The sequence below is a fragment of the Mus musculus genome, chromosome 7, assembly GCF_000001635.26.
Source record: "Mus musculus strain C57BL/6J chromosome 7, GRCm38.p6 C57BL/6J".
Taxonomy (NCBI): domain Eukaryota; kingdom Metazoa; phylum Chordata; class Mammalia; order Rodentia; family Muridae; genus Mus; species Mus musculus.
In genome coordinates this window covers 141129525-141156298 of record NC_000073.6, presented here as the reverse complement: position 1 = coordinate 141156298, position 26774 = coordinate 141129525, and the positions used below count along the sequence as shown (strand labels likewise).

Genomic DNA, 26774 nt, shown 5'->3' with positions numbered 1-26774 from the left:
TATTCTTCAGCGATCACCAGCCCCACACCCAGTGAGAAACAATGTAGTAGACGGGTAGCTGCCCAGGAGACAGACAGACAGACACACACACTCCCCTCCTCTGCAAGGCATAGAGCACGGGGCAAAGGGCAGCCAGAGGCTATGCACCTTCATCATCACTTTATTTGTTCCATTTGCTCAAGGGAGCCATGGTGACAGCACCCTGGCACCTGGGGTACAGGTCTCCAAGTTGGGCTCTCTGGCCGCAAAAGGCCAATCTGTGACTGTCATGTATACACCATTCAGTTTATAGTCCTGCGTGGTTAAAGGAAGGCTCCAAAGGAAATGGCTCAGTGCTGACTCTAGACCCACCACTTTGCAGACATGTTGGTATTATGATATCCTTCACTTATGCTGCTGTAAGTGGGTGGGACCACAGGGTCTCATGGGGCTTCTGCCTACCCCATAAAGAGTGGAGAAAGAGTACCGAGATACCAAGATACCTCCCCTAGCCGGTGCTGAGATTGAGCACAAGGGAGACCATGGACCAGGGCCTTTGTTGACCAGGTAGAAAGGACTCTTGCTCTAGAGCAAGTTCCAGGCTCACTGTTCAGCTCATGGCCCCAAAGTAGTGTCAGGAGCCAATATGTGCATACACCTACCTGCACACAAACATGTATTCTCAGGTGCCCCTCCTGGAGTGTGGATGCCCCCCCCACCCCTGCCTCTGAAGCAGGGAGCACGAGGAAGGGAGAAATGGGACAGCCCCTTGGCACAAGGCCAGTGACGAGGGTGAGGCTCATGACGCGGCTGAGGTCCCCTCCTCAGCAGTCACACCGTCATTGGTGGTCCCCTCTTCTTCTGCAGTTCCAGTCCCTAGCAGGTCATCATCTGGCCCAGGGTGCCCATCCCGGTTGTTGACGGCTCTGGCCTGGTGACTCTGCTGCTTCTGTCGCCGGGTCTCCTTGTACCTCATGGTGATGTCCCTGTGGGGCAGCAGAGCTACCTCACCACCTGTTCCTGCAGCAGCCCCAGCATAGGCCCCACAGACACCTGGCTACCTTCGTTCTACAAGAGGCTACATGTGCTATAATTCTAGCAATAGCAAGTAGAGGGTCAGCTATAGGCAGGACAGGTCACCTCAAGCACCTGCATCTGCCAGGCAGAACCAGAGACTCACAGAGAGTACACGGGCCAGGGCAGATAGAGCCATCAGGCAAGGCAAGGGTAGGGAATGGATAGAGCCTTGTCAGTATTCAACCAAAGAGGGGGACAGACACCACTCACAGTGAACCGATGGTCTGGGGTCCCACTCCCACTCACCGCAGGAAGAAGCGCCAGACAGTCCATGTAAGCACCAGGATGGAGCCAAGAGTCCAGCACTGGGAGATGTAGAAGGGCAGTGACAGGGTGAGTGTGTGCGGGTCATACTTCACCACGATGAGAAGCTCTGTGACTGTGATGGCTGCCACCAGCCAGGCCTGCTGGCCCAGCTTCCTGTGGGGCTTCCTGCAGAGAGGCGGCAGCTGCCTGGCTTGTTCAGCACAAGGGCATTTGGGGCCCTTGGGGCTCCCAGGCTCTGGCATCCCACCCCCTAGGCCCTACGGCAGCCCTCACAATTCATCCATGAAGTCGTAGATCTCACGCATGGCCACACCACCCACGTTCACGAAGAAGACCAGCCTCAGAAGGACCAGGTAGTGTTCAGGGGGCATCCATAGCACAAACTTCAGGTAGAAGGTGTTCAGCTCTGCCAGCAGGAACTAGGGGACGGAAGAAGGTCAGTTCATCAGTCCCAGAACCAACCACTGGTGTTGCATGGATACCCAGTCACCAGGCTGCTGGGACTTACCACCAGGATGATGCCACACACGGCCAGCCAGCGGTGCAGGCTGGAGGCTGGCTTCCACTCAAAGCGTACCCAGCTGTAAGGCGTGAACTGAAAGGCAATCCTCTTCATCTTGCCCCTGGGAACCAGAGAGCCAGCAGCCTTGAGGACATGGCCAGTCAACCAGCTTTATTCAGGTCACAGAGCTAGAGCCAGAACCCAGGAGCCAGTGCCTGTTGCTTTGCCCAGCAGATACAAGGCTCTGCCCTGTTCAAAATCCCACACAGCCACTTCAGAGGGGGCCATACACATTGCTGAGGCTCCCAGACAGGAGCGGAGGCTTGTTTCCTGTGGTGCTAAGGACCTGCATCTCCATCCTCTCGCCCTCTTCCTGCCTAGTGCTGGGACTATCTAGCATTGCTCCTCTGTCCTTTTCTGTTTTGTTTGTTTGTCTGTTTTTTGTTTTCTGATACATGGTCTCTCTGTTGTGTAGCTTTGGTTGTCCTGGAATTTGCTATGTAGACCAGGCTGTCCTTGAACTCAAGAAATCTACCTACCCGCCTCTGTCTCCCAAGTCTCAGGATACAGCCTGCTTTTGATTGTTTGGGACAAGGTCTTACTATGTAGACCAGGCTGGCCTCCAATTCATACAGATTTACCTGCCTATCTGGGATTAAAGGTATGTGTGTCACTATGCCTTGCTAATTTTTACTTTCATTTGTTGAAATACGATCTCATGTAAGCTAAGGCTAGCTGGCCTCAAGCTTACTATATACTTGAGAATGACTGAACTTCTGGTCTGCTTTTACAACAGCAGCAAATGTGGGATTCCAGAACATTTGGATCACGTGGTTTTGGGTATTGAACCCAGGGCTTTGAGTGTGGTAGGTAAGCACTCTACCAACTGAGCTATATCCTCAGCTCCCACTTTTCCTGTGTGTGTGCGTGTTTTTTTTTTTTTGGGGGGTGGGGGGAGAGAAGTCTCCCTGGATTGCCTAGACTAAACTTGAACTTCTGTACTCAAGGAATTCTCCTGCCTCAGCTTACCAAGCAGTGGCCTCTAAAGACATATACCACCATTTCAGGTACAATTTTTCTTTCTTAAATCTTATAGGTAGCAGAGAAACTTGGCATAGGGGTACACATTATGACTCCCGGGAGTTGGGGGCGAGAGTCATTCTAGAGTACAGAGCAAGTCTAAGGACAACCTAGGCTGTAGGAGAGGTGGATAGATCAGGCCCACAGCCTCTTGAGAGAAGCAAGCCAGGGAGCCAGATGGAGGACTAGCAGTCACTCTCTACCACTCTAATGTTTTGCTTGCCACCCTCCCAAGTAGCAAGGCCTTGTCCTTGCGGGCCCAATGCTCTGTGGTTCCCTTCTATAACTCCCAAGATGTACTTGTAGGTTGGAATGTTCCAGAGGCCCTGCCACTTATATGTCTTCAGGGACAGCCACTCGAGGGTCTTCATGCCACAGTAGATGCCCAGCCCGTTGCAGACGAGGACGTCCATGATCCACTGGGTCAGGAAAGGAGAGGAATTAACCACGGGGCCTGAGATGACGGCGGGGCCCACCCAGGCTGTGCCTTGCCCGCTGCACCTACATGGTCCCACCAGCACTCGCTGAAGTTGGGCAGCTGGTGCTCCAGGCTGTACTCCAGGAACTCGAACATCACACTGATGATCATGCACATCCACCAGTCACGGATCATGAGCGTCTGAGGGCCAGACAGCGCCCGTCAGGCTTTGCCACTCCTTCCCTACAGACAGCACCCCTCAAACACAATCCCTGACTTCCGCCCCCAGCCTCAGCAGGTCCCCCCGTAAACGTAGCAGATGAACAGCTACCGTTCTAACTTGAAGGTTTACAGACAACATGAAGGGGCCCCAAGACTTGGCATTGAGCTCTAACAGGAGGTCTGGTTCAAGCCATGGGTTGGGACGGACAGGCAGCACCATTGTGGGGGTGCATCTGGGGCCAGGCTGTCCTGGGCTTCCTGCCTTGCCATTTCCCTCACTCCCTTTTCCTAACCGGCCACAGTGCTAGGAACAGGGCGTAGATCTGAAGAGCAGGATCAGCACTACACGTAAGGCCTCCTGAGAAACTGCAAGTCTCTGGTATCTTACATATTCTCCAGGGTGGCTCAGTGCTTCTGCACCAGGGCCCACCCACCTGCGGACCATTTGTGGACCCAAATGGCTGGGAACATGGCAAAAGGGGAACTAGACAGAACCAGGGTGTTACCCTACCTTCAGATACCAGCCAATGAAGTGTGCAGGAACAAAGCCATCCAGCTTGTCCTGTAGGTAACAAGGATGCGACCCTGAGGCCCAGGCCCCACCTCAGGCACCCCTACCATCAGGCAGTCTCCTCCCCTGTGGTATCTTGGGCAAGTCTTCAGGGACCATATAACCTCCTGCTGTGCAGAGGCCCAGGGTCATTCCCCTCCCCTCACAACCCTCCAGGCTGATGCCAAGCCAGGGCCTGGCAAGTGTGCTGCTTCAGATGACCACACTGGCAACAGAGACCAGGATGCCCCTCTGATGGACCCTCATCTGACATGAACAAGGTCACAGGCCTACTCTGCCCTGTAGGAGTCTGAAGAAAAGCAGGAGGCATGGACAGTCTTACAGGGCACCCTGCCTGATCCCATAAAACCAAGGGAGGTCCTGGGCTGCTGAAGCCCTGCAGTTGAGAACACCCATACCCAGATGTTGTGGAAAGGGTCAGTCTTGTTGTCAGCATCATAGATGAGGCAGTTGCCCCCGTAGTCCCTCTCTGGCAATGGGACTCCCAGCCTGGGATCCACATACTTCAGAAACTGTCGGCCATCCTGGACTGTCTGCAAAGCAGAGCCATTAGTGTGGTGAGGCTTAGCAAGGCAGCCTGGATAGAGTGGTCTGTAGTGTGACCTCTAGCTTGGTCAGTATGTTACAGGGACAGCAGCTCTTCCACTCCAGCTAGGGCTGGAGAGCTGAGCATGCCTTGAGCCCCAGTAAGCCATCAGGGCACAAATGCCAGCCCCTACCATCCTCTCTCCAGTGGATATTGGACTAGATCCCGATCCAGAAGAGGCAGCCCTATACTGCTGCCTTCCCCCCATGCTGCAGGGCCATGTCCACTCGGTCAAGCACAAGTCCATCTTTCTGGATATGCAGCAGTTGGTAAAGCTCTGTCCCCTTGGTGGATTAAACATTTCTGGACACAAAAGAGGAGGGGACCCTTGGAGCAAATCTCAAGCCAGGACAAAGAGAAGCCTCAAAGGCCTAGAGACCATGGGAAATGGATGTCTAGCAGAGGGGCAGAAACAAGCAGGACAGGACCAGAGATGAATCAGGCTGGCCAGCTGGGAGTCTAGCCCTTGGTCTGAAAGTCAGGGTTCACCTGTCCCTGGTGCAGATTCCACAGGTGGCCATCTTGTTAATGCCCTGTGTCCTGGACACAAACCAGCAAGACTTGAGGACATGCTGAAGCACGAATGTTCCTGAAGCCACCTTCCGGCTTAGGCCCCAAAGGCCTCAGACGTCAGAGAAGATGAGGTCTAGGTTTGACACAAGTTTAGGCTCAAAGGTACCCACCTGTTCTTAGTTTTAAACTATCTGCAAAACACATGGTGCTTCTGATCGCCATGCAGAGCCCCATGATGCCGTGGCACTCGATGGAGGGCAGAAGGGAAGTCGCTACACTGCAGGGGGACTTTCAAGACAGATGCTAGAACCGATATGATCACGGTAACGGGTTGTACACTCTGTAGCTGAGTACCTGGACACCTGACTGGCAAATCCAGTTCCCAGACTGCAGTCTCTTAAGACGAGCATCTGTCCTTCAGGAACTGAACAGGGCCCTAGGGAAAAGGCTGACTCCAGGGCTCAAAGCAGGAGGTACACACAACTGGAACATCTATAGTCTGAGTCAAACACATAAAAAACCAAGAACCCTTAAAGAAGGGGATGTGTCAAACAAGACAGAAACTAAAGGAGAGTGCTAGGGTCTAAAGAACTTCAGCAAAAACATAAAAGCAGTATTTGAGTATACAACCTGAACAAATAACTTTGAGTCATGCTGATAAGAACAAATTATTAGACACTTAACACATGGTTGGATAGAGACAGGTTTTCCTCAAGAGGAACTCCATAATACATAGATACACAACCCTGAGATAGTGAACCCCAAGTCCTGGCTCCTACCCGGACATGGATAGCACATAGAAACTTCCTTCAAGAGAGCAGACAGACACAGGCAGTTAAAGGCCTGTATGAGGGAAGCCTAGCAGCCTCTCCACGGTCAGGGTTAGTCTTACCAGGGAGAAGCCCCACTGACAGACTGCTTATATCTTAAATCCGGCCAAATCCTAAGAAATACAGCAGACAAATCCTAATGAACTCCAATGCCGAAGACAGAGGAAAAAAAAAACAGTTCAAGGAAGGCAATCTAAGAAAGTATCTCATGAATAAGGATGCAAAGATCCTGGGCAGAATCCTAGGAGGCTGGATCCAGACTCCAGACAGGGTTAGACACCACCACCTCCTCTCAGGAATGCCCATAGCTTCCAAGAAGAAAATCATGCCAGGCATTGCAATGCACACCTCTGACAGCAACACTCGGGGAGGCAGAAGCAGGAGGACTTAAGTATATGTACAGCAAGCTCAGGGCCAGCCTGGGCTATACAACAAGACCCTGTTTCAAAACCAGGAGGCTGGTGAGATGGCTCAGTGGGTAAGAGCACCCGACTGGTAAGGTCCAGAGTTCAAATCCCAGCAACCACATGGTGGCTCACAGCCATCTGTAACGAGATCTGACTCCCTCTTCTGGAGTGTCTGAAGATAGCTACAGTGTACTTACATATAATAAATAAATAAATCTTTAAAAAAAAAAAAAAAAAAAACCAGACCAAACCAACATCCCAAATAAACCACATTTTAAAAATTATTTGGTGCAAATACCATCATCAATAAAGGAAAAACTCACACAATCATCTTACTTAATGTAGAAAACGCATCTCACAAAATCAAAAAGTCTAACACGGAATAATGAAAACCAGAAGCCAGCTGCACCAGAACCAAAACAGCTCCCGCTCGGTGAAGGCTTCTGAGAAAAGTCAGAGCTCAGATTGCACCTCGCAGAAAGGCTGGATACTCCGATAAGGTCCAGAACCAGGTAAGGAGGTCCATGCTTGTGATCAGCCTCCGGAAGGCCCAGCTAGGGGAGTCAGGCAAGAGTGGGAAACAGCAGACTGTAAGGAAGTGTGGCAGCATCCTGGTGCAGATGGCAGGGGCTAGACAACAACAAAGCCTGCACAAGCACTAGAGCTGGTAAGGTTAGCAAGGCCACAGGACACACATCAACACAAAAACTATTTCTACACCCTATTAGCAAATTAAATACTTGGGAATAATTTAACAATGCAAGTACAAAATGTACATTATGAAAACTATAAAGTATAATAGGAAGTCATTAAGGGGCTATAAGGGGATAGAAAGATACCTCAAGTCCATGAACCACAAGATCTAACACTGTGGTGGCAGTGTTCTAAACTGATCAATTCGACCTCTGTTAACATCTCACCTGCTAGGGTTGGGGTGGGGCTCAGTAGTAGAGCGTTTGCCTAGCATGCAGGAGGACTGAATTCCACCACCAGCATTGCAAACAAAGAAAACGAAACCTCACCAGCTCTCTTACATAGCCAGAAAGAGAGTCTAGCATTCACTTGGAAATGCAGGAGATCAGCTGACACGGGGCAATCATGAGAGAGAAGAACAGGGGCTGGAAAAGTGGCTCAGTGGTTAAGAGCACTGACTGCTCTTCTAGAGATCCTGAGTTCAACTCCCAGCAACCACATGGTGGCTCACAACCATCTGTTGTGGAATCCGATGCCCTCTTCTGGTGTGTGAAGACAGCAACAGTGTACTTGTATAAAACAGATAAATCACCGGGTGTAGTGTCGCATGCCTTGGATCCCAGCACTTGGGAGGCAGAGGCAGAGGCAGGCGGATTTCTGAGTTCGAGGCCAGCCTGGTCTACAAAGTGAGTTACAGGACAGCCAGGGCTACACAGAGAAACCCTGTCTTGGAAAAAAACAAAACAAAACAAAAATAAATCTTTAAAAAAGAAAAGAAAGAGAAGAACAAAGTGTGGAAGATTGCCATGGCCACCTGGCCTACCAGACACCCACCAGCCTTTGCAGAGCTGACAGCCCGTTAGTAGCTTAGTCTGTGACCTATACAGTCCAGAGGAGCCCTGGAGATGAGACACTTAGGTGTGCTATGGTGTTTTCAAGTGAATCTCTGGCAGGAAAAAGACAAAACAAGAGATGTCACCTTATACCCATTAGGATATAATTCCATTCACCGCCAGCAAATCCAGCTCTGACAACAGAACTCAGACAACAGAACTGAAAGATGGCATAAAGCAGCAGAATTCTAGGTCAGCGCTGGTGGGATGCAAGATGGCACAGCCATGCTGGAATGCAATCTGGCAGCTCCTCAAACATTAAAGGCCTGTGTGATGAGACCAGTGAGACCACAATGGGCCTGTCTAGGAGAGAAATGCAACTTTGTATCCCACAAGCCCTAACAGGATTGTTGAGAGCAGCTTGATTCACAGCAGCTCCTAATGGGAAACCAAATGCCTCTTGGGTCCTGAAATGTCCCTCAGGAAAGAAGAAACACTGTACCAACGATACAGCTGGGTGGACCTCAAAGACATGATATGGGTTATCAAGAACACCCTCGGGGTGTTCCAAGACAAGTCTTGACAGATGGCAGGTAACTGGAGAGTAGAACAGAGAGACTATCAAAGAGATCTGAGTGAGTTTTCTAGATACGGAACTGTTCTGGGTCTACTAGGATGTTTGTACATGCACAGGGACTCAGCCCTGCATAACTGCCCCAGACGGTGTGGTGGATTTAGCACAATAAAAACCCTAGTGACTCACTCACTCATGGAACTCAGAATTCAGTGACTGAAGCAGAGTGGACCATTAGTGAACACATAATGCAATACTCCATTCCCCTCCCACCCCCCTGGTGAGCTGCAAATCCCACCAGCTCCCCCGGGTCCCAGGCAGGCCCAAGTTCCTAAAGCGGCAGCTACTGCACTTGACCTGTCTGTCATCAGAGGAGCTGTCTCCCCTGTGTCTGTCCCGGCTTGCATACAAAGATGGCAGCAGCCTGTGCCTGTACCCACACTAAGACACTCCTCCATATGGGCCAGCCTGGAGGGTAAGACAGTTTGTGTCTACCCGTGCTGGTCCAGCCTGGCTTCTTGCCAGCACCCTGGGGCCTGAGGATTCAAGCCTCCTCTATTATCTATACTTGTTTTATCAACCAAGAAAAGCTGCTTACCTGGAAAAGGATGAAGATGAGAAACAATTCGTAGACCACACTAACACACAGCCAAAACCGCCAGTAAGCTACAACAAGATAATAGCAATGTCAGGGGCTCTGCTCTGGGGCGCTAGGCCCCACCCAGCCTCAGGAGGCTCCTGATCAGACAGTCTTTTTAAGGGAATGCTCAGGTGTCCTTCATAGAATCTTTGTAAGCAAGGACTAAGTGAAGTTACACAGAACTCCTCTATGAAATGTGAGATGCTTTCCTCTTCTTGAGTCCCGAGGCCTTTACTCCGTTTGCCTTGCTGCAGAGGCACAGAAGGGCCACGGTGCTGGGAGTGAGGGCCTCCTCCTCCTCCTCCGAGATGTACTGATGCTGCTGACCTGCTCTGCTGGACAGCTCTTCCAGGGGTGAAAATCTCAGAATTCTAATATGTTCAATTTCTTATCATGAATTAGTATGAACTTTTAGTCTTCTGCATTTATTTAGGAAAAGTGTTTTAACACAAACCATATTTATGCCTGCAGATTTCTCCTAACGCCGCTCCATCCCTGAATGCACTATGGTACTCAAGAGCCAGGGAGGTTCCGTGCGTTAAGAACGTGTGACCAGCCAGGCGGTGGTGGCGCACGCCTTTAATCCCAGCACTTGGGAGGCAGAGGCAGGCGGATTTCTGAGTTCGAGGCCAGCCTGGTCTACAAACCCTATCTCAAAAAAAAAAAAAAAAAAAAAAGGGACCATGTGACCTGATCTACTTGGTTGAGAATACCCAACCCTGACAGTGACAGACAGGGAATGTGACGTAGGAAGCCCTCGCTGGCATTTGCTCATGCCACTCCCAGATACAGATGGTGTTTATGAATGTTCTTCATGCCTGAAGTGGGGGAAGGAAGAGCCTGTGTGAAAATCTTCACCAGCTGAGGGGAGCAAGCTGGCCTCCACTCCTGCAGTGTGTGTATGTGAGAAGAACAGATATGTCAGGCCCCACCTCCAACAGAAACCCTGACGTCATCAGGTCTGATGCCCACAGCACCTCTTCAGCTATTGCTCTCTCCTGTCTTCCCCACAGTCTTTCCAAGCAGAAGCCTCTCATCCTTGCCTCCTTTAGGCCCATCCTGCGTATCCAGCTGCTTATCCTGCTTATCCTGCGTATCCAGCTGCTTCTCCTGCTTATCCTGTGTATCCAGCTGCTTCTACAGCACCCCAAACCCTGACTTCTTCTGTTGGTTGTTTTGATGCCAGTGCCCCTTGTCTACCCCAAAATAAAATGTGAGAAAGGATCAAAGGCAGCTCAGCAGTGCTGGGGATGGCGCTGAACCCTAGCTTTTGGAAAGGGGCTAGAGTTGTAGCTCAGTGGGGCACATTTGTATAGGACAAATGAGGCCCAGGGTTCAGCTCCTAGCACTGCAAATAGACAAAAACAAAAGCAAAAAACTGAATGGAGAGAAGCAGTTTCAGAAGAACTGGGACTTGTTTCAAGGTGTTCACTTGGAACCACAGCCAATTACAGTTTCCAAATAAAGCAACTCCCCAGGCAGGTCAGCTGAAGCCTCAGTTTGCTGCTCTAATGAGGCCAGGCAGATAATGGCCCTGGTTGAGGCAGCCTGACTAGGTCTTCCTAAGAGCAGAGCAGTAGGTAAGGCAGGGAGAGCTCCTCCCTGGGGGACACCCACGGAGCTGTCCCTCTCACAGTGCACTGACCTCCTGCTTAGCTACAACACACACCCTTTCACTGGAGGCCCTGGGTTCCATGCTCAGTATATCAACAAACAGTGGGGTGGGAGGTGGCTGAGGACAGATTTCCTACATGAATAAGACAGAATGGTGAAGAAGCTTGGAGCTTATGCACAGCAACTACTCTAGAAGGAAAGGCAGAGCAGAGTTCTCAAAGTAACCCACAGATGAGCATGCATGTTAGAGAGGGTTCCTGGGCTTGGTAACACACGCCTTTAATGCCAGCATTCAGGAGACAGAGACCAGCCTGGTCAGCACAGTTCTAGGCAGCCAGAGCTACACAGTGAGACCTTACTAGGGGAAAAAAAAAAAAAAAAAAAGAGGAGGGAGAGGAACAACATTCTAGGTCTGGGAGCTAGAACTGCAGTCACTTAGATCAGAGCCCTGTGGGAACCTCCCAAAGTCTAAAACCTTCCATGCACAGTGATTTCTGTTTGCCATGATATCGGCCTTGTGCCCCTGGACTTAAGAACCTGCAAGTCTGGAAGACACTTTCAAGAGTCCCGGAGCCAAGTTGCAGAAGCAAGTTACTGCCAGTTGGCCAGTGTGGTCCCATCTGTCATGCTCCTTGAGATGTGGCTCTTGAGAGGAAGTTGCCTTACCATATGGGCTTATAGCTCTCTTCCTCCAAATGCAGGACAAGCCCTTACCCGTCAGCCAGCACCTGTCCCTGTACACATGTAGTTTTATTGTGACAAAGCAAACTCTACAACTTTAACACCCAAAATTATGCATCCTTCCTTTCTAGCATACCAAATATACATATGTGTGTGTAATTAAATTACGAACAGAAAACGCCAACTCCAAATATAACTGTACAGATTCGGCTGACTTTTCCCACTGTGTTGTAGGACAAATCATTATTGGCAGGGAAACTTACTTCAAAAATGACATCTTAAAACACACATAGGGGCTGGAGAGATGGCTCAGCGGTTAAGAGCACTGACTGCTCTTCCAGAGGTCCTGAGTTCAATTCCCAGCAACCACAGGGTGGCTTACAACTTGTAATGGGGTCTGATGCCCTCTTCTGGTGTGTCTGAAGACAGCTACAGTGTACTCATATACATAAAATAAATAAATCTAAAGAAATAAAATCACAAATAAGCTGGGCAGTGGTGACACACGCCTTTAATCCCAGCACTGAGGGGATACACAGGAGGATCTCTGAGTTCAAGGCCAGTCTGGTCTACAGAGCTAGTTCTAGGACAGCCAAGGCTACACAGAAGACCCTTGTCTCAAAAAAACAAAAAAGAACACTTGCTGCTAAGATGAAGTAGGCACTTTTTAAATTATTTCCCTTCCCTGTGGCTCTGGTTCAACTCCTAGTGTGTCAAGGCTGGATGGGTGCAGAGGGTGAAGGCCACTCAGGAATCTAGCAGCAATAACAAACCACACAGCCTGCTCAGAGCTTCAGGACCATGGGGGAATCTGTTCACAGCTTCAGAACGAACTCACCCTTGGCAGACATTCCCCGTTCTGGAAGGCTAATCCCTCATCTCTTGCTCCAACAGTACTTGGTTAAACAATCAAGTAAGTACACAGCTACAGAAAGAAAAATCTCAAGACTGCCTACTTTACAAAGCAATCCAAAAACAAAAAAAAGAAACAAAACCCAGGAAAAACAGCAATACTGGGGGACTCACTTGTGGTCCCAGTACACAGGAAGAGGCAAGAGAATTCCTTGCTTCTAAGAATTTGAGGATAACCTGAGCAACAGTGAGACCCTCAAAAATAAGTAAATAAATATACACAAGACATCCAAATTTAAGTGTTTATTTTTTAAAATGCCTAAAAATAGTTTCTGTATTTTCACAGTTTATACTCACATTGAGGCACAAAAGAAACATCTATGCCAAGGCCCTTAAGAAGTAACACCAACCAACTTGTAGCCTTAAGGGCCTCCTCATCTGAGCTCTGGCCAACTGAGCAGGCAAGTAGGTGGCTTGTGTCCTCCAGCTGAGGTTCACGGGGGCAATTTGATGCCATAGATTTGTCAGAACTTGGGTGGGGGTGGTGGAGGCAGTACTCAATGACACTCCTAGGTCTCCAGCCCCTCCTAGGAGCCCAGGCAGGCCCTCTGGTCTGCAGGAAGGTGAGAAAGCCACAGACAGGGAGAGACAGGGGGAGGAAGTACAGTCAGCAGCCACAGGGGGCGCTGGCGGAGGACAGGACAGTCACACCCAGCAGTACAGATACAGCAGCTGCTCAAGACAGAAGAGACGTGGCACACATGGAAAAGAAATGGTGAGTTACCTGGATGAGGTCTGGAAAATGGCCCGTCTTTAGCTTGTGTGACTCCAAAACATAAGAAAACCAAAATACTGGCCACAATACCTCTGCAAATAAAGAACAAAGAGCCCCTCAGTGTGTGCAGGCTTCTTTCAGGCAGCGGTGGGAGGCAGCGGGGACCCCAGTGGACACCCATGATAGACCAGCCATGCTGGAAACAGCCCACAACTCCGTCTGGCAGCTACTTGGCGGGAGGCTGGTCCACATGGCTCACTCCACCTCAACAGCCCACAAGCAGCACACTCTCAGATGTCCACGTGAGGTTTCTCCTGTCATTTAGAGTGTCACCACAGGTTCACTTGATTAGACCTCATAAAGCCTCTGAGAAACATCAGGATCTAATAGCTACCTCATAGCGCAGGCCTATTGGGCCTTGCCAGAATTGTCGTCCTGTTGGGTCACCACCTCCTACACCAATGTGCTCTTGGAGGTGCAGGATGGAAAGTATGACACCTACATGTATGTAGACCACATTGAAAACAGGGCACAGGGCACAGAAGCGTGGACCACACAAAGCCAGGGCCGAGGCCGTGAGGCTACAGTCCCTGCTAAGGACACCCTCAGGCCAGTGTTCACAGGAATCCCGGTCTCACTCTGCCCTGCCCATGCTGATGCCCTTAATATCTGGACATCCTACCTCATGGCTGTGGCCAGAACAAGCCAAGAAAATTAAGTATTACCTGCCTGCCCCGAGCAGTCAAGACGAGAGCCACCCCTAATCTTAGCGGAGCATCTGCAGCTCTCCAAGGCACGTGTGATTTATCCAGCCTGGCTCGATACCACTGCTGCCAGGAGGAACAGAGCACTTGCTGCTCAGCTCCGAGGAGGGATCATAGCTCTTTCACAGCACTAGCAAGACAGGAGGTGGGAAAGGAACCTGGAAGGGGCTCCCTGAAGCAATACCTCACACAAGGCACAGCCTGAATTAGTTGCCTTCCCCTGTAGACTGCTATCCTATTAGCAGTCTAAAGCCAGCCTCACCATAGTGGCAACAGGCATACCCAACAACCAGTCTTGGCTTCAGGTGTTCTTCAGTGAGAGACCCAGACTCCTTAGAGTCGTTCTTAAGGACAGGACTGAAGCAAAAAGGAAGGAAAAAAAAATGGGCCTAGAGGTTCCTGTTGTGTCTGAAACTCAGAAAAGCCCATTAGCGTTCTCAGGTCATGTCCCAGTAATGGCCTAAGGCAATGCTGAACAACAAATCTCATGTCCACAGTGAGATAAGTTGATTAAATCAGTAAATGGGCAAAAGGCAGGCTTCCTGTTCAGAACAATCTCGTGAATGGTGGCTCTGCTAACCCAGCTCTCTATATAGCAGCCACAGTCCACATAGGTAGCATATGCAATTGAGAGATGTTTTTAGGAAATGGGAGATAGGCCGGGCGGTGGTGGCGTACGCCTTTAATCCCAGCACTTGGGAGGCATAGACAAGTGGATTTCTGAGTTCGAGGCCAGCCTGGTCTACAAAGTGAGTTCCAGGACAACCAGGGCCATACAGAGAAACCCTGTCTCAAAAAAAAAAAAAAAAAAAAAAAAAAAGGAAACGGGAGATATATGTGGGTATACAGATAGCACTGTATGTAAAAGATCTAAGTGTTCACACATTTCATTATCTTTGGAGGACCCTGAAACCAGCACTCCACAGATACCAGGCAGGGCAAAAGGCAGGCTTCCTGTTCAGAACAATGGCAATCCTATTAGGTGAAGGACAGTTACCATTCCCAAAAGAATAGAAATGAAAGTCAAGACAAAGAGACGCCACTGTACTGCTCACCTGAGAGAAGCCCGGGTCACACCTACCTGGGACCATCAGTATCTAAACTACACAGTCCCCTGTGGTACAAAGCAACACAGCCACGTAGGCTGGGTGGCATGGGACCTGGGCCATACACACAAGGCTGGTGTGAATGACGATTTACAAGGATGGGCTGTAAGAAGTACCTACGGACCTGAAATGTATCAGCTGAGCCGAGGTAATGGAAAAAGAAACCAAATGTTGCCAATTTAAAGTAAACCGGGCTGGAGAGATGGCTCAGCAGTTAAGAGCACTGACTGCCTTCCAGAGGTCCTGAGTTCAAATCCCAGCAGCCACACAATGGCTCACAACCATCTGTAATGGTTGTGATCTGATGCCCTCTTCTGTTGTGTCTGAAGACAGCAATGGTGTATACTCGTATACATAAAATAAATTGTTAAAAATTTTGGGGCTGGTGAGATGGCTCAGTGGGTAAGAGCACCCGACTGCTCTTCCAAAGGTCCGGAGTTCAAATCCCAGCAACCACAGGGTGGCTTACAACTTGTAATGGGGTCTGATGCCCATTACATCTGTAATGATGCTCACAACCATCTGTAACAAGATCTGATGCCCTCTTCTGGAGTGTCTGAAAACAGCTACAGTGTACTTACATATAATAAATAAATTAATAAAATTAAAAAAAATTTTTTTTAAATAAATCTTTAAGCAAGTAAAGTCCTCACTTTATCCTATTTGCTCAGGTCCCTCTAAAGTCCTCCTCTGCCCCAGATCTCCGTGTAGGAGCCATGACGGTGAGTCTTCACATCTCCTGAGTCTCCTCAGGCGGTGACAGAGGCTGTTTGTGGTGACCCAGGTGGCTGTGTGCAGGACTGATCAGCCCGTTTTCCCCGATGGAAGAGCAGCTCATGCTCTTACACAGAGCCATCTCTCTGGACCCCTTTCAAAAGGGTTCAAAAACTGGTTGACTCCTCCTCGGAGATGAAGCTCGTGGATCCAGGAGGCTGAAGTGTTATAGATGACACACATTTCCGTTTGTAACTGACTGTATCTGTAGTGAACTTAATCTGAGCTTGTTTCTGATGTTCCCCAGTTGGGGGGGGGGGGGGGGGGCACTTCTGACCTCTGTCCTCTGGTAACCTAAAAACTCTACTGATTTCTGGCACCTGTCACATAATCAAGGATACAGCAGCAGCAACTGCAGAGGTGCCCACGGGCTCAGCTGTCAGCCAATCCATGGGCTCTTGCAGCCTCTGCCTCTGTTCTTAAAGAGCCCATCTCCTGGCACTTCAGGAGGCTCAGTGCGTCTATAAATTGATTCTCTTGTCAGTATGCCTTCATTCTTAGGGTCCCAGCCATTACATTATCTAAGATAGTTTGGAAAGAAAGCCAGGGCCTAGACAGCACAAAGCAAATATTCTACCATTGCCCTCACCTTTAAAAGCATGATGCTGGACCACATGTGAGTTTAGTGGGGCTGGAGAGATGGCCCAGTAGTTAAGAGCACTGGATACTCACATAGAGCACCCAGGTCTGATTTTCAGCACCCACAAGACAGCTCACTATCATCTCTACCTCCAGGGGTTCTGTCATGAGCACCAGACACACAAATACAGATGAGAGAGAGAGAGAGATTGAGAGATTGATTTTAATTCCCTAAGTTGCTTTCCAATGCAGCCACATCCCTATTAGTAATGAATGAGCTGCTGCTGTTTCAAACTCTTATCGTCTTTACATTTCAGTCCTGCAGAAGCTGTGTGGTGGAATCTGGCAGTTCTCAGTCTGAGGAGCCCTGCCCCGGGATGTCAGCAGCGCACATTTCACAGGCTGTTTCTCTCCTCTTTCTCTTTCTTGGTAGAGTACCTCTTCAGGGTTTTTTCCCAAGACTTATTTCTATTACTTTTAATGTACACATTAAACGTAAGTGCCAACAAGGTGTCAGATCCCTTGGAGCTGGAGTTATAGACCATTATGGCCAGCAGCCATTACTGCTGAGATCTGAACTTGGTTCCCCTGCAAGAACAGAGAGTGCTCTTCGCAGCTGAGCCATCTTGCTCACTTTTACAGTCTTTATTCACTTTCTTGAGAATGGGTCTCACTATGCTGTCCAGACCAAGCAATCCTCCTGCCTCAGCCTCCTGAGTATCTGGGAGTACATGTGTTCCATCAGATTTTATTGTGTTGCTTCTTGTTAATTGTGTTTGCCTTTTGAAAAAAAAATGTGGGTAGATTTTTGTTCTGTTTGAGAAAGGCAGGATCTTGCTACACAGCCCAGATTTGCCTACAATGTAGGAGTCTCCTGCTTCAAACAACTCAGCACTGAGATTACAGGTGTGTAACCTTATCATGCTTATTTTTTAAATTTGTAAAATGTTTTAAATGGTAAATGGAATGGACAGCTCACTAACTGAGAAGATAAGAGAGCCAGAAGTGCCCCAGGTCACCCACCACACCAGATGATAAATCATGAGCCATCTGTGTGGGACAGCTTACCAACAGTACTGACAGTCTACAAAGACATATATCCCTGGTGTGGGGAAGAAGCCAGGCACAGAAAGTAACATAGCAACACCACTCCTGGGAAACCAGAACACATGGTGTGAGACTCAGGGCTGCCTCGGTCAGCAACAGGCACATAGGTATGTGCATCTCAAACTCACCAAGCTGGAACTTAATTAGAAATGCATCAAATTATAGACCAATAGGTTAATCTGAGAAGAAAACAAAGCTGTACAGTGGTCTGTGTCTAGAGTCCTGGCTGAGACAAAAGAATCACTTGAGCCCTGGAGTTCAAGAACAAACTGGCAGCTGGGTATGGTAGAGAATGCCTTTGATCACAACACTTGGGAGGCAGAGGTAAGTGGGTCTGTGAGTTCCAGACCAGCCTGGCCCACATAGTGAATTTCAGGACAAGACTGGCAATATCATGAAACACAACCGACATCTCAAAGAAAAAGAGCAATGACGCACAAGTAGAAAGGAAACACTTTACAAAGGAGGCAGAAAAGATGGCACACTGGTTAGAGCATTAGCTGCTGGTGTAGAGGACCTGAGTGCAGTTCCCAGCACCCGAATCAGAAGGCTCATAACTGACTATAACTCCAAATCCAGGGGATCAAATGCCCTGACACCCATGGGTACCTATATGTACATAGTGCATGTAACTCACACAGGCACACATGTATGGACACAAAAGTTAAGTAAATCTTAAGAAATATGTTGGGCTGGAGAGATGGCTCAGCAGATAAGAGCACTGACTGCTCTTCCAGAGGTTCTGAATTCAATTCCCAGCAACCACAGGGTGGCTCACAACCATCTGTAATGGGATCTGAAGTCCTCTTCTGGCATGTCTAAAGACAGCTACAGTGTACTCACATACATAAAATAAATAAATCTTTTTTTTTAAAGAAATACGTTACAAACTAAGTCTTGGTGAGCCGGAGATTGCTCAGTGGTTAGGAGCGTTTGCTGATTGTACAGAAGGCCCAGAATCAGATTCTAGCACCTATTCTGTGACTCGCAACTGTCTGTAGCTCCAAGGGACTCGACACCCTCTTTTGGCCTCTGAGGATACTCACTTACCTATCCCAATACATACATACACATAAGTAAAAATAATTTTTTAAATGAAAACTAAGTAAGTCTTGCAGTTGTCTCTCTATGGAACAGTGTTTGCTTGGGATATATAAGGGTCTGAGTTCCATCTGCAACAACATAAAAATTATAAAATATTTTCTATAGAGCTGGTGAGATGGCTCAGTAGGTTACATGCTTGTCACCAAGCCTACTTTTAAGCACATAAGAAGACTCCCACCGTTCCAGGGAGGAGCAAATAGCAGATTCCAGGCTCTACCAGAAGAATTACAGGCCAGAAAGGTAGTTCCTTCATGCTCTTAAAGAGGAAATAGGGGGACAAAGATGAGGAACAGATGTGCAGTGTCCCCTGGATGAAGAAAGGCTGTGTCCACACGGTCCACAGTGCTACCCTCCTTACACTTGGGAGTCTGAGCTCTTGGACTCTCTAGGTTCTGGGTCACCTAGTATTGACAACACCACCAACAGACTGGGTGGACGACAGCTCTGTAACAGCTCTGGCAGGTGACTGGTGACCACTCCAGGGTACCTTTGTATGTTCCTACTCTTCAGAGAGAGGACTGTACTCTTCCTGAGACAACTCCTGTCCAGTGAGTGACATCAGACCTGGGCATCTTTAGCTAAACTTCTCATATAGAGAAACTTTTTTGGAGTGCAGGGTCTGGTGCTAAGGATTAAACCCTAGGCTCCTGAGTGATGTATCCAGGCCCTGGAGAGTACCTCCCGAGGTATAACCACGTCTCAGCTCTCTGGACTTCCTTGCTGTGCCTTGCAGATGCCAGCAGACCCTCTATTCCCAGGTACACACAGACGCCAGCAGACATAGTTTTGTTGCTCGTTCTTTTCTTTTTTTCTTTTCTTTTTTCGAGACAGGGTCTCAAAAAATGGCCTGGAATGCTATGGAGGCCAGGCTGGCTTCAAACTCAGAGATCTGCCTTTCTGCGTCTCAGTGCTAGAAAGGTGTGTGCCACCATGTCCCCTTTGTTTTTCTGAAACAGAGTCTCATGTAACACAGGCTGGTCTTTTGAACTCACCATGTAGCCAAGATTGGCCTCAAACTTCTGATCCTCCTGCCTCAGTTTCCCAAGTGCTAGGTCTACATGTGTGAGCAACCATACTTTGCTAAAGACCCAGTTCTACTTGAAAATTCCCTCTGAGCAGATAAAGGCACAAAGAGGAGTACTGCCTCCATACCCCAAGGGCCAATATCTGCAGATGACCCCTCTGTCGGCAGCAGGACAGGAAGGACAAAGTAGACCTGACCCGGTGGCCCAGGAAGCACAAGTCCCTCTCTCAGTGTTAACTCATCTCCTTAAGAGCATGCTGAGCTTATAGACCTTGCCTGAGACTTGAGACTGAGAGTCTGGTAGAAAGAAGCCTTCCGAAAAAAGGAGGGAGGAGCAGGCCAGCCTGCAGATGAGAATGAGCAGGAAGCACCAGCATAGGCCAGGGCAGACATCGCCAGAAGGGCTACAGGGCCTGGGAACAAGCTATCCCAAGCTCGGGAGAGAAAGGGAGAGAGGGAGAGGGAGAAGGGGAGCGAGAAAAAGAGAAAGGGAGGGGGGAGAGAGGGGAGAGAGAGAACACTCCTGAGAGGCTGACTCTGAGCTGGAAGTCACTGAGCAGTAAAGAATAGGCCAGGAACAGCTGGGAAACAGCTAGGGAGGTTACCTGTACTGCACAAGAAAGGCAGAAGGGAGCCCTAGGGTCCAGACAAATTCACCCCATTCAATTCTTAGAGCAAAGTACTAAGACTCCCAGTTTTCAAAAACAAAATTCTAGCCTGGAAGTGTTAAGACCACGGGGATTCCACAGGTCAGGGGAAAGCAACCAAAGCAGCCTGGAAACCTCACTAGGTCTCTCGGGCCTCCCCTCTAGCCCTCCCAGAGCAAGCAGGACCTGCACAGAACCAGTAACTAACAGTAACTGACCTGCCTTCCCAGGGCAGACATGCAGCCCAGAGAACCAGAGGAGCAACAGAAAAGTCTGTCAGTACTCTGGAGTAACTTGTCCCTACATGCTAGGGACTAGCTTCGGAACCTGAATGCAACAAGGATGTAAGTGCCATCACAGGGTTCACTGCTGGTGGCTCTAGATCCCAGACAATCTGAGAATCCTTACGTCTGAGGGGAGCTGCTGGTGTGATGATGTGGTCGATCTCACAAGGCTTCTGCACCCCAGCTAGAGGGAGTCACCCTGAAGGCTAAAGCAAAATATCCCTACCACTCAAAGGTGACGAGTTCCCACAGTCCTGGGCAAGGAATACCACACAGCTTCAGGGGAAGGTGTGAAAGCCAGTCAATCAGACACACAAGGAAAATGCAGAGCCCCGGCTGGCCAGAGCTCCACAGGACATCACACCCTCTGAACAGAAGCAGTTACCTCTTGGTGTTGTAGGCTGTATCCTGAGGGGTTTCTTCTAGGAGAGTCACGTAGCCCAGCGCACAGGTGAGGATGAACAGCACAGTTAAAGTGTGGGCACGCCTGAATCCAAAAACACACAGGTAGTGTCAGAGCAGAGATCACCAAGCACTCACGTGATACCTAGTCACCCAGCACAGGAGCGGGGCTCACCTGCACTCCCAAGCTGACTGACCATTCCCGTGGGTACCAGAGGGGTACTACCTTCCAACACAGGTAGATATGGTCACATTTAACAGTAAATGTGGAAGGCTTCCCCCAACTTCCCCTCTGGTAATGAGAACTGGGCCTCTGGTCTTACATATGCTAGACAAGTATTCTGCCACTAAGCTCTAATCCCCAGCTCATTTCCGAAGACCTTAGAAATTACTTTAGCTCCATGGTTTCTGTACTGCTCTGATCTTCACAGTTTTTGAAGTAGCCAGCAAGTTGAGGGCATCCTTGGCTGTCTACGATCTTGAAAGGAGTACTATTTTCTATTTCTTCTCAGTAGACCAGGAATATCTGAATAAATAGACCTTTCCCTTGAGGTCAATGTTCACCCTATTACTCACACAGTCACCAAAACCTGGCCTCCCCCGGCCTCCCCTGATCTGGAAACGGTGAAATGGGAGGGAGGGCATCAGCCAAACAGACTCACAGCTAAAGACCTCAGAGTGTTCAATCAATGCTCGCTCAAGAGTGAGCTCTGCCTTGTTGCTCCTCGTCTAACTCTCTCTCTCTCTTACACACTTACATACACACACACACACACACACACACACACACACACACGCACGTATGTGGGGGGTGAGGTGGGGGGTGGGATGGAGGGAGGGAGGCACAACAGGTTGCCAAGACAGGTCATCTTTTTCCTTCCAGAACGTCAGGTTTGTGCAGCGCTGCCTCCTACTCCTCCCTACCATACACAGACACGGGGATGGTCTGAGTCCCATGACTAGGCCCAATATGAGAGTTGACCTATGTAAATTTTGGGACTTCAGTTACTGCCCAGGGGCAGGCATGAGGACAAACTGGTTCCTTGCTCTGAGTGGAAAATACCCAGTTCCTGTTCTTCCCTGGAGATGACCACGCTCCTCACGCTGAGTGGGTAGGAAGGCAACCCTGCCAGAACCAACCAGGGAACCATGAAGGCGTTGCCAAGAAAGGGACAGGGCCGGTCCCAGGTCAGGTCTTCAAGAGGCTTCTAGCCTGTTACACTGGCTTTCTTGGCTTGTTGATCTGATAGTCAAAAGAGTATGAATTATCAAATCATGCTTACTAAATGTGGGCAAGTCTAGGTAAGCCCTAGCCCACAGTGATAGATCACTTATATCTGAAGCTGCAGAAATTATTGCTACGGATGTACTGGTGATTTCTGCCCCAACTCTCCTAGATGGCTCACTAGAAGCACCATGCTCTAAGACCCAAGAATAGACTACCAATTCTCAAACTGTCACAGATTCCATGCTGGTGGGAGTGGGTTAGAAAGTGAGATCCAAGCCGGGCGTGGTGACACACGCCTTTAATCCCAGCACCCGGGAGGCAGAGGCAGAGGCAGGTGGATTTCTGAGTTCGAGTCCAGCCTGGTCTACAAAGTGAGTTCCATTACAGCCAGGGCTATACAGAGAAACCCCATCTGGGGAAAAAAAAAAAAAAAGAAAGAAAGAAAGGAAAGGAAAGGAAAGGAAAGGAAAGGAAAGGAAAGGAAAAGAAAAGAAAAGAAAAGAAAAGAAAAGAAAAGAAAAGAAAAGAAAGTGAGATCCCGTGGTAGGGGGTTGGGTTGGAGCCCTGACTCAGAGGTTAACAACACAGGCTACTCTTCCAGAGGACCCAGATGGGGTCCCTAACATCGACTCAGCAGCTCCCGTCTGGAACTATGGTTCCAAGGGACCCAACACTCTCTTCTGGCTTCTAGGGGCATTGCATACAGGTTTTATACACACACATGCAGGCAGAACATCAATACACACAAAATAAAACTTTATATAAATAAAGTTCCAGGTCTGTGCCAGAATCAGAGCTCTTGTTTAGTTTCCTGATATTATCCCCTAAGATAGTAATGACACTCAGCAAAAGTCCCCAAAATACACACTGAAGAATGGCTGAATGAATAAATGACTATAAAGCAAGAAAGGCAAGCCAGCAACACACTCCAGAATTCTCAGTCCAGTGGCCGTCACCTGCACTGAAGGACAGTCCCGCCTCTCTCCTGTCCAAGAGCCATGGTGGAGGCTACCTGATAGAGAATTGATGTTTAAAAACCCACTTGAGTAATTCACGGACTGCTATGAATGTAAGGCCAATTGGAGTCCTTTATTTAAGTAGGCAACCAGGAACAGGCTCCTGCCACAAAGATCTCTTGGCCCTGAAGTAAGGCAGTGCACGGTTTATGAAAACAAAAAACCAGGTGTGGGTCAGGGATTTTGTAAGCATCATTCCTCTTTGTCCTGTCATCCAGGATATGACTGAGATGGTGTGGGGTCAGTTATGGGGTTAGAGGCCATTATGTCCAGTCAAGAAGAATGGGGTATGGGATCAGTCTTCAGATTAGTTTATGGGGTTGCAACAGCCCGACTTATAGGCCATTTTAATGTCCAAAGGACCTCAAAGGTCAAAGAAGGCCATCGGCACTAGCTCTGGCACCATACCCACAACTTCAACTGCCCCATGCTCGCTTCCAAGCGCGCTCTCTCTCTCTCTCCCTCTCTCGCTCCCTCCAGGGTCTGGCTGTACTGGAAACTCACTATGTAAACCAGGCTCGCTTCAAACTCACAGAGACCCACCTGCCTCTGCCTTCCAAGTGCTGGGATTGCTTCTTTTCCCTCTAATGTTTTCACAGTCATTAGACGGAATCATATTGAAAAGCAGCTCTGGTTGGCTCTCACTGCAGAAGCTGTCCATAACCCAGGGAAGGTGCTAATAGTATAAGGTCCAGATGCAAAGCTATCTCCCACACCCAACCCACTTTCCTGCTATTTCAACTGTATCTCACCAGTGCCTCAGTTACCACTCCCACTTGCAAGCCAGAGATACAAGCTGACATACACAAGAGTCCCTTGGAGGACCCTATCTGTGTGATGGCACCTTCTCCTGAATTATCTTAACACTTCCAGACCAGGATTCTCTCTGATCAAATGTGTTCTGGACACTGCCACAGCTCTGTTCTCTCAGAGCAACTTCCACTTAACATCCCCTCCAGTGGGAACACATTTGTTTCTGTGCACTTGGGTGTCACTTGCCTGTAGGGCCCACCCTGGGACTCCAGTGTCGCATAGGTGGGTAGAAACTTGGCTGCCTGAAATAAAAGCAAAGCCATTCCTCTCATGAAGCGTGCTCCTTCTCACAAACAAGGAAAGGTGAAGGGTTAGCCCAAGGTCATGGGATTACACCTGGTCAGCCAGGGCGGTGGCATGGTCCTTCAAAGAAGCAAAACACCTGCAATTCCTACGCACTCAACTCCACGAAAGGCAGACGGGGCAACCTGACCCCAAAACTTGTCAGAGGTTGAGTTGTGCAAGCAAGGGTCACTGAAAAGGGTAGCTGTGAGGAAAATCTACCATACAGATATGCCATGCCCACCAGGCCAGTTCAGGGCAACGTTACGGGTGAAGAGCAGGGGAACAACAGCTATCCCCCAGAAAGGGAAACCTGAAAAGTCACTAATATGTAGTGGCCAGGCCTTCCAGAGCTCATCCCGGGGCTCCTCCGATCCGAAAAAACACTCGACATCTCATACGGAGACGACCACGGGGGGTTCCACGAGGGCCGGAGGGAGTGAGGCGCTCCCCTGGCTGATCCAGGCCCTGACGGTTCCCGATTCCAATCTAAACTGTCTGTCCCAAACTCCTGCCCCGACGCGGGGAGACCCTCACCAAAAGAAGGTGTTAGTGCCATCGTCGTAGACTTCAGACTCGGTGCTGCGGCGGCCCTTGAGCAGCGGAGACTCAGATCCCGAGCCTCCGGCGACTCTGCGCTCGCCCCTCCGCATGGCGCCCGGCCTGCGCAGCCCAGTAGGCTGCAGGCGGTGGGCTGGGGTCGCAGTGCTGCCCGGCGGGGTCTCCGCGGGAGTGGGGCGGGGCCGTGAGGCATTGTGGGACGCGTAGTGCGCGCCGGGCCGCAGGGCATGCTGGGCGCTGGAAAGCCCTAAACTGCCCGGTGGGAGGGACGCGGTCCGGTTGCTAGGAGACCGGCCGCGTGCTCCGCCTGACAGAGACTGTACAAGCCGGCTGGCACTGGCTGGTGTTGATAAAGTTCCGAAGACATATAATCTCTGGGGATAGGGACGCAAAAGAGACTCAACCTAAACTGTTGTGGTAGACAGCCCTGCCAAGCAAACTAAACTCCGGAAGCTGAGGCAGGAGGATTGAACGAATCCAAGGACAGCCTGAGTTATTCAAACCTTGAATTAAAAAAAAAAGGAGGCGCCGGGCACTGGTGGCCCATGCCTTTAATCCCAGCACTTGGGAGGCAGAGGCAGGCGGGTCTCTGAGTTCAAGGCCAGCCTGGTCTACAGAGTGAGTTCAAGGACAGCCAGAACTACACAGCGAAACCGTCTCGAAAATGAATGAATGAATGAATAAATAAATAAGATGAAATAGTGATAGAGAAATGGCTTAGCAGTTAAGATCACTGCCTGACCTTCTAGAGGATGGAGTTCAGTTTCCACTCTCACATAGCAGCAGTGGCTCCAATGCCCTCTTCTAGTATCTAGGGCACTGTATACAGTTGGTGTATAGATGCATACACTCAACCAAAACACTTATACACTAATAAATAGATGTAGATAGATAGATAAATTAGATAAATTATTGCCAGACATGATGGCATAGTCCTTTAATCCTAGCACTCAGGTATCAGAGGCAGGAAGATCTATATGTGTTTGAAGCCATCCAAGTCTACACACTGTGAGCTCTAGATCAGCCAAGGCTAGACTCTGTCTCAAACTTTAACGTAAATAAAAATTAATGACTAAATTAGCAGGACCAGTCAAGTTGGATAGTTGAAACTGGTATGGTTAGTTGCTGAGAGTACTTACATTTTGCCAGAGGTAGGGAATGGGCTTCTTGTCTGAGAGTGTGGGTCCTTCTTCAGTTTTCTCAGATGTGTTGGCTTGTGGTGCCACCAGCCTGCAATCCCAGCACTTTGAGGTGGAGGTATATATATCAGGGAGTCTGTGGTTATCCTTCACGTGAGATTAGGAGTTAGATAGATTCCCTGATAGGCAGACAGAGAAGAGAGAGCCTATTGGATATTGAAGATGACAAAATTCAGCCGGGTAGCGGTGGCCCACACCTTTAATCCCAGTACTCAGGAGGCAGAGGCAGGAAGATCTTTGTGAGTTTGGGGCAGCCTGGTCTACATAATGAGATCCTAGAAAACAAAGGCTACAAAGAAAAACTCTATCTTGAAACAAACAAACAAATAAACAATAAGATGGCAGACTCTTGGTTTCTTCTTCACCCTCCTTACCTGAAATAAAAGTCTAGCAGCTTAAAAGAAAGGCCTTGGTGAACCTTTTCTCCACCAGGAGGGTCACCAGTCCAGACAAGCTCAAGGCCAGATCAGGACATGTTTGCCCAAAAGTCGTGGGTTTGTCAGCCTCCCTGTCATTGTTCAAACTGACAAACCATAAATTAGAGGAGTAAGACCCCCCATCCCCCCAGAGATCCTTGGAGCTCTCAGCCTGTGTTGCTGGGTATGGATGGCACCAGTAGTCCAGACCTTTCATTCCAGGTCCCAGGGGCAGGCAGATCTCAGTGAGTTTGGAAGGTTAGTTTAATCTACATAGCAAGTTCAAGTCAGCCTGGGATATATAGTGAGATCCTGTCTCAAACAAACAACCACCCAGCCTTCAAAGGGACTTCA

At 49.2% G+C, this 26774-nt stretch overlaps 1 protein-coding gene across 9 annotated transcripts; it reads right to left on the bottom strand.

The window, feature by feature from the left end:
• Positions 1–140: 140 nt before the first annotated feature.
• Ptdss2 (phosphatidylserine synthase 2) lies at positions 141–25032 on the bottom strand. Of its 9 annotated transcripts, none has more exons than XM_030242635.1 (12): positions 23693–23831; positions 20889–20990; positions 13124–13206; positions 9151–9218; positions 4515–4649; positions 4057–4107; positions 3411–3566; positions 3206–3324; positions 1832–1946; positions 1597–1742; positions 1303–1488; positions 141–965 (listed from the first exon to the last, which is right to left on the bottom strand). In XM_030242635.1, exons 7-12 carry the CDS (start codon positions 3516–3518, stop codon positions 779–781), a joined length of 861 nt encoding a protein of 286 aa, XP_030098495.1. In that variant the 5' UTR covers positions 3519–3566; positions 4057–4107; positions 4515–4649; positions 9151–9218; positions 13124–13206; positions 20889–20990; positions 23693–23831; the 3' UTR covers positions 141–778. The 9 variants fall into 9 exon arrangements, with proteins under 9 accessions (XP_030098495.1, XP_006536260.1, XP_030098494.1 ...); XM_006536197.2 differs by having other exon boundaries at positions 3411–3524; NM_013782.4 differs by lacking the exon at positions 23693–23831 and adding an exon at positions 24782–25013 and having other exon boundaries at positions 145–965; positions 3411–3524.
• Between the last annotated feature and the right edge of the window lie 1742 nt (positions 25033–26774).

Excerpts from the sequence above, each read along its gene's own strand:
- Ptdss2 (NM_013782.4), bottom strand. The coding sequence starts at position 24,897 with ATGCGGAGGGGCGAGCGCAGAGTCGCCGGAGGCTCGGGATCTGAGTCT. Across the intron at positions 13,207-20,888 it reads ACAGCCTACAACACCAAGAG|AGGTATTGTGGCCAGTATTT; the intron begins GTAACTGCTTCT and ends CTTTATTTGCAG. Across the intron at positions 3,525-4,056 it reads TCATTGGCTGGTATCTGAAG|ACGCTCATGATCCGTGACTG; the intron begins GTAGGGTAACAC and ends TCTGGCCCTCAG.